The 8471-nt window shown below is 33.4% G+C and overlaps 1 protein-coding gene across 1 annotated transcript in view; it reads left to right on the top strand.

The window, feature by feature from the left end:
- The window catches only part of LOC103310246, a 10334-nt gene extending 3386 nt beyond the window's left edge, over positions 1-6948 (top strand). The window contains exons 2-6 of the mRNA XM_029486390.1: positions 2261-2284; positions 2690-2713; positions 4765-4794; positions 5509-5568; positions 6785-6948. Coding sequence (XP_029342250.1) covers positions 2261-2284; positions 2690-2713; positions 4765-4794; positions 5509-5568; positions 6785-6948 — 302 coding nt within the window. The remainder of the gene's footprint in view (positions 1-2260; positions 2285-2689; positions 2714-4764; positions 4795-5508; positions 5569-6784) is intronic.
- The last annotated feature ends 1523 nt before the right edge of the window (positions 6949-8471 follow it).

Here is an 8471-nt window from a genome sequence, read left to right as displayed (position 1 = left end):
ACTTACGTTCCCTCATACACCACACACGACACATGCAAAACATAAATGATATTCAACACCGCTCCGACCAGCCGTTTAGTAAAAACCGACTATCAATTATCAACGGCACCAGACGACACCACATTATAACTCATAATAAACTTCAAGACCACGACTACAAATTTCCGATATAGACGTAGGGACATCATAACACAATAAATTACCAGCGGCATCTTTGTCATATCACTGAAGACAGAAAGTCATAAACACATCAATACGTAAACTCAGACATCGATGCACCAGAAGAAGGGATCACACCAAAGTCACATTATATAAGGACCCTACGGGATCGCCTCGCCGAACAGTTTTTTCACAAGACCATCCGATGCACAACGTCCACGCCAGTCAGCGTCACGATACACTTTCTTTGCTGTTCAGAGGAGTATCCACTATCCACCAACATAAATTCAGACGTATATGTATATTGAATCATTTTCAACATTCGGTATGACCACACAATTAATTATCCCTTATTACACACCAAATTCACTTAGTCTCTTCTTTTAATTTATCTATCTAACTACTCCCCTACTATACAACCCTTGTGACTATTGTCGTGTAATAGCGTGCTACTAAAATTTAATTATTATTAGATCATAATTACATTAATTTATTTAGAATACATAAGCATAATTTTAAGTGCTCCATAACTTAAATTACATACGGTTAGCCGTCGACTGTGTACGATTGCTGCGAGTGTAGGGATTTGTATGAGCAAAACCTAGTTTATAATATTATCATAAGCATTGCATGATTATATTATAGTTATTAGATCGCAATTACATTTATTTAATTAGAATATATTTGCATAATTTTAAGTGCTCAATAACTTAAATTACATTCGGTTAGCCATCGACTGTGAACGATTGCTGTGAATGTAGGGACTTTTTTAAGAGCATACGATAATAGTCACAATCACAATAGTTAAAACACGGGTTCTTATTACCGTACATAAGTGCCATACGAGGCTCTAGAAAGGAGCGTTACACACATAATTTATTATAAGCCTTGCGAATCAAAATACATATATTGTCGCCGTGATACCGACCGTCGAACACTACCGCGGAGAAACACAAACCAGATGCAGTGAATTATTACAAACACTGTCGCATAAGGTCAGTGATCAAATATATATACATCTTTAATATAGACTATCCAAATAACATTAGGTAGGTATAATACAGTAGTAGGAGTGTAGGACGATTTTACGCATACTCCCTTCAAGAAAATACAAATTCACAACTGTTCAACATACACACACACACGTACATTCACTCACAGTCCCTCTTAAATCGACACCTGTATACAAACCCATATCGATTCGTCGAGGAATATTAGGTCGTGTAGCGGACCATTGAACCGTCATTCCTACAAGAGACACCAGCAACCGGTACTACCAGTTGCGTCCCTTCGACCATTGAAATAGGTCGTCAACCCCGCGTGTTTATTTTACTCCACGTATTTTCTTGCCACATCGTTGTTAACAATCATGAATTCACCAGAAACCATTCCACCCCTCACTGCTTAATTTCTCCTACTACACAACAATTATTCAAATTCAATTTAAAAACATTACCTGTGTAGCTACATTGGCTATTTTTTGATAGTGTAATTTTTATGTAAAATATGAGCTTGTAAATTATTAAAATTTAAAAATGCTAATAAATTCTACTATGTAAATCTAAAATATCATAAAATGTCCAACGTAGGGAAAAAAGTTATGTTCTTAGCTTAAAGTTTGATAATAAGTGAGTTCAGTATAATGTTAAAATTATAACATGGGGTTGCTTGCTTCTGCTAACAATAAATGTACTATGTTGCGCGTAGGTCAGAGAGAGAAAATAAATTGTGCACTGACATCATCTTAAGAGTAGGTATGTCATAACCATAATACTATCTGACACCCTAGTCTTACGATCGTATATTTAGAAGAATCTATTTTGTATTCTTACTTTTAATTGGCTCATTATAATTATTACACTCATACAAATACCATTCTTGATATTTTAATTTTAAAGTGAGCAAGTAGGGTAATTAGACTACCTACGTTATTAATAAAAACAATTTACCCCGAACACCTAATATTATGTACCTACCTATGTTGTGCAGTTGTTCGTCACGTAAGCAAGTCTGACGTTCCATTAAAAGTCGTTTATCTTGCCCACATCTTGATTGTAAAATAACACATTTTTTTACTAACTTTTAACTTATTTTGATTCAGCTGAGAAACTGGCAAAATATCGTTGTAAGTTAATTAATTTTACTTTGCACTCTACAATTTGCACTGACATCATCTTAAGAGTAGGTATGTCATAACCATAATACTATCTGACACCCTAGTCTTACGATCGTATATTTAGAAGAATCTATTTTGTATTCTTACTTTTAATTGGCTCATTATAATTATTACACTCATACAAATACCATTCTTGATATTTTAATTTTAAAGTGAGTAAGTAGGCTAATTAGACTACCTACGTTATTAATAAAAACAATATTTACCCCGAACACCTAATATTATGTACCTATGTTGTGCAGTTGTTCGTCACGTAAGCAAGTCTGACGTTCCATTAAAAGTCGTTTATCTTGCCCTCATCTTCATTGTAAAATAACACATTTTTTTACTAACTTTTAACTTATTTTGATTCAGCTGAGGAACTAGCAAAATGTCGTTGTAAGTTAATTAATTTTACTTTGCACTCTACAATTTTAGGTAATTTGTATAAAATTGTTGTTTTATTGTAGGCTACTATGAAAAATAAATTACAATATTAAATAACAAACCAGAACTAAGTACTAAGTACTTGATTAGGTGTTACATATTCATATGATATTGTTTATGGTACATATATTTTTCAATTATTATTCACATAATTTTTAATTAAATTTAAATGTATTATATTGACTATTATTTGCATATACCTATAGCTAAAAATTTAATACAATTAATGCAGGGTGTGTGTCAATTTTAAATTAAATCAATAGAGCGATATGTATGAGTTAACCAAATAAAATACTATGTAAGTATGTAGTATTATGTACCTAAATTTGTTAATCTATATGGTCAATACGGTTTTTACTCCTGTTGTTTTTAAACTTATTTTTTAAAGTTAAAAATGTAATAAATTAACTATACATTTCAGAATTGAAACTGATATCTTTATTAATACTTCAACTAAATATCAAATCACGAATAGAAAATGTCTGATTAAAATTATATTTAAAAATATTTATTCTCAATTCTTAATTAGTTTGGAGTTTGTTAAATTTATTACTGCAATAGCATAATGATAATTATGCTATAATTAATAATTGGATTTAATTTATGATTAATAATGGGTTTGCACAGCATACATTCATTGTTAATTCATAATATACTTTTGATACTAAATACTTGTAAGTTGTAACTGAATAGTCATAAATACGTATTTGTAGTAAAGACTAAAGAATACTTAAAGTTTTTAACGTAGTTATTTTAAAATTTACTAATATGGTAATTTAATATTGTACTAGTCAAATAAAATTAAATATAGGTATATATTATAGGTATACTATTTTTTTTCACGCCTGCAATAAAAGTTAAATTTTTGATGCTGATTGAAGCGTTAGAAAATTATATTCTTATGTCGAATGGAACGTAAATGTTAGTAAGGTAGAAATCCTGTTACGCATTGTTCGGAAAAGTGTATGTCTAAACCAAGTTGTTATGCATGAAAGTCTCGATACGTTTTGTTTAATATATCAAATATTAGGGAGTAGGTGTTTTACTTCTGTGCTCTGTTTTATGTAGCATTTTGTAAAATCTAGATATCAAAGAACGGCAATAACAGTTAATTTTGAATTATCATAATATGAATAGAGGCATAACAATAAATAGTACCTATGTGTGGATTTTTCGGGAAAATAATTTAGTTATAGGTGAATTACAGCCCTTACTTGCAGCTCTCGTTTGACAATAGTTGCTCGTGACTGAAACTCAAATTCCGCCCTTTTCACAAAATATACCATATACCAATATACGTGTGCCATGTACGATACACGAATATGACCCATTATGTTTATCTGTTATGAATTATCAAATTGTTTTTAAGATGATCGTAATTACCAGGAAAAAGTTTTTACGAAAGAAAAGGAAAACCCACCTGAAAAGTAGGAAATCTGGATTTAAAAAATACATAGTGGCGTAACAGTGTATTATATTATATTGGTTGTTATTGGTTAATCGGGCATGTATGTTGATTTGTATTATTATTTGTTGTAAATTAATGTTTGTGTGTAGATTAAACCTCTGGGAAGAAGACAGACTAATTTAGGAATGGTTAAATTTGGTTTTTTTTATTCATCTGATATTAGTAGTTATGTTAGGTTAGGATTTTGTATTAATTGATTATATCAATCCACCATAGGTAGAATACGACAAACTTGGTATTACTTTGATACTTTAGAGTTAAATCATACACAAACGTACAAACAAGCACAGGGTCCATGATCTACCGTAGGTAGATTGCCTACCTGAAAATATACTGCTGCGAATCAGAATTTTTATTTCGGGAAACGGAAAAGTTAAGATACATTTTGAACACCATACACCGAATATTAAATAACGAATTGAAAAAAGTTTGAGTCAAAGAGAGTTGGTATATTTAATGGGCAACGTAGTGCACGGGATCAACTAGAATTATATAAATATTGATTGTTATTATTTTATGATCTAACCTTTTATAGTTCAAATGTTGAAAGCTGATCTGTTGCATGGTACGTTGTGACAATAAAACTGTGTTAATTTTGTTAATTAATGAAAGCAAACTTATTTTATATAACTAACTTTATTTATAATTATGAATTATATTGACTTGTGAAGTACGATACATCACAGATAACCAAAAAGCAGTACTAACTGTAGCTGAGAATTGCTGGTAGTGCCCGACCACCACAACGATCTAGTGCAGCTATTACTCCGCCAACTAGTCACCCACGATACTAAAAAATAATATACAAAATATTCATGGCCTTTTTCCAAAAGAATATGATGCAAATCTCCTGGATCTATTCCTCTTTTTTTTTGTATTTAACAAGGTGGGGAACATCTATCTATATACTATATAGGTACTACGTGCACATGTGTACATTTTTAAAAGTCAATAGTGTTCTTGAATTTTCCTCAAATTTTGGTCTATAGTTGTTGTCCATTTTCTATTATACCATGCACCATTATTAAACACCATTTTTGAGATATTTGGGCACAACAAAACAAGTTTCACATTATCAGTTATCAGTACAACACACGGTCTGTCTTCTTGATTTTATGCTTAGAGTTCATATCGTATGAGATTCAGTTCTCTGAAAATAATTATTTAAACATTTTCATTTATTATTATATTGTACTTATGTACACAAATATGTTGATTATAATGAAGTATAAAATCATTCAAAACTAAGATTTATATATAATATAATGTATCTTTTTAGAAAAGGACTCTAAATACTACGCTCAAGATGGTTGGAATATAACTATAAATAGTATTTTAGGTAAGTATCATTACTAGTTATTTAAAGTGTTATATTTAAGCATTTTATGTTGCATGGAGCATCCTTATTCAGTAAAAGGTGTGAAAATCCCGTGGACATCAGTCCCTGAGGTATAGGTCTAGCCTGAAGGTCTATGAACACCTTAGGCAAGTAAGTCAACTATAAGATCCAGTCACTGAAGTATTTTCACCACAAAGTTGTGTCCCCCATAATTGAAGATTTTTGGTGGGCCTATCACCCTACCACTGTAAAACACTTTTTTGTTAAGAAATTTCCAAAATACACCTGGATATTGTACATAGAGGATTCTTAAATTGGAAATAGAAACACGAAAATAACCAGAAATTTACGGATTGGCATATATTAGAACAGTTTTTAAATGAGGGTCAAAGATAGTGGTTATTAATGAGATAAGAAATCATAATTTAAATATCGTAGCACTATATGAGGAAAGATGGCCAGGAAATGGTAGTATTGATCAAAAATGGACTACAATATCCTATAGTGGTTGTAATGATAACATATACATGCATTTGGAGTAGGATTTTTTGATAAAATTGTTAAAGAACGTAAAAAGATTTAAACCCAAAAACTAGTGAATATGTTTCATCTACCTGAGAATCAATGAGAAATTTATTAAAATATTCGGTTGTCACGCACCGACTGAAGAAGAAAATTGAAGTTTAAGGACATTTTTTATGATGAATTTGAACAGTTTTATAGTTTACAATACTTACCTACACTCTATTATAATATCAATGGGGACACGGACGCCCAAATAGGAGGAGACTTATTATAATATATGGACCTATTATTGGCATGTACAGTCTACAACGGATAATATTTTGACAATTAGACGGCGAATTGGGAAAATTCTACTAATATATTAAAATAGACCCCGTAATAGACCTTCATATTATATTTGTATAATTTAAGCAAGTATAGGATATTATTGATCGGGAACAACTCTGGACAGATTTAAAAATAAATTATGTATACTAAGGATACGGTTGAAACTCGTCGAAATATGGAACCAACATACGTACTGTAAAGTGCGCTTTATGGGTAGACGTTAGAAGCATTTGAAAGTAAAACCAGATTGAGGCAAGAAGATCTCTAACACTATTTAATCTTGCCCCTGAAAAATTGATGAAGGATGTGCAAGAAAATCGATGAATGTAAGTAGTCGGAACAAATATTCTTCTTGCAAAAGCAGATGACTTAGTAACTTTAAGAACATCAATCATTAATGAGGTAACAAAGATCGCTGAGACACTATTAAAAGTAAGTCGAAATATGGGTATAATAGTTAAGGAAGCTAAAACAAAATACATGGCTATGTCAAGTCCATTCGCCAATGTCTTAGCAGCAAAACATTAGAATTAGGTAGTAATGTATGGAGTGCATCCTCATGAACTGCAATGACCATGTAATAAAATGAATGAACGCATAGACAATTTGTTGGTTCATTGAATTATTACCTTTTTTTCTTTATTGCAATACACTGTATTAGTTATTTTCACAATATTTTCTTTTTATATATATTATCATTTATCACCTATGAGTGATTTGACATTCATAACAAAACATTTAACGAGGAAAGATTCGTTTTATAAATTAATTGATTGTTGGACTCACGGTGTGGTTGTACCCAACCTGACAATGGTAGTTCAATGACGATGGCCCTTGGTACGTCGTGCGGTGCTGCAGACTCAAGGCTCCAGTGGTCAAAGGCAACACGGCAGGGACTATTTCAGTAATTGGTAAATAAGTAAATGATACGGACGGCGGCAGCGATGGCACAGCGTTCTCGACGGTGGTAGTATGCGTTTTATGTGACCGTTTAGTGTTGTTTACATACAGTGCGTATGTGTGCGAGTAGGTACGGCGGCAATGATCGGACGGCGGCGGCGACGGCTCGGCGTTCTCGAACCGAGGCGGCACGTAATTTCGGTATTGACACTTGCCCGTATTGTCTGTACCTTCTTATAGGTATATACTAGATACGGAAAAGTTGGTGGCGGTGATTCGGACGACGGTGCGGTGTCTCGAATACGGCAGTGGGAAAACAATACTAATCCGCACTGGCTGTACCTCCATGTAGGTAGGTACCAGATACGGAAAAGTGGGTGGCGACGGCGTGGCGTGAGGATGCGACACTTGTCCGAGCTGTTTGTGCTTCCTTTTGTGTAAACACCAGACACGGCGGTGATTAGACGGGAAGAATCGTACTGTGGTCGAGGGTGGTTTTGGCTGACCACACGAGGATAATTTACTGGGTGTCCGAGCTAGCTCCGTTTGGCATAATGATGACTGCGCGGCATTACGTTTCAGTGGTATTCCGTGTTACGTTTTGCTCGTAGTCGGTTGTGTTCTTGTTAATGAAGTCTATGTTTGACGCGGTATGTTATACTTGCATGGTATTACTGGTAAACATAACTTTTGTGTGCGAAATATTGCTGATACGCGCGCTGTGAAATGGATGGGGCGTTCCGCGCCATCTAGTGCGCGTACCTGCCACTCACTCTGTCATGAAATACGTTGGATAGTTCGCGGCCAGTTGTCCGGCGGCGCGTCGGTACGTTGTTTTGCGTGTACAATAAATATCATAGGCGTGCTATTGACATATATTTGTAAGTAGGTAGTTCTGTCTCATTACAACCATATAATAAATACAACATTAGTAGCAAAAGATTATAATTAAGTGGTCAAGTATTGCATACCCCAGAAGGATTTCCCATAAAGATAATCTCACTGAAAAACTGAGTGAAAAAAAGCCCCATAGTGCTAAATGTGATTGGTCACGGTGGATAGACCCTTAAAAATCAACGGAGGGAAATCATAGAAGCAACTAATTACGCAAACAGTCTCTTTGAGCCAGAAAGAAGACGATTATGTATACT

The sequence above is a fragment of the Acyrthosiphon pisum genome, chromosome A1 (assembly GCF_005508785.2).
Source record: "Acyrthosiphon pisum isolate AL4f chromosome A1, pea_aphid_22Mar2018_4r6ur, whole genome shotgun sequence".
Taxonomy (NCBI): Eukaryota; Metazoa; Arthropoda; class Insecta; order Hemiptera; family Aphididae; genus Acyrthosiphon; species Acyrthosiphon pisum.
The sequence above is the reverse complement of the archived record's forward strand: the minus strand, read 5'-3'. Positions and strand labels throughout refer to the sequence as shown.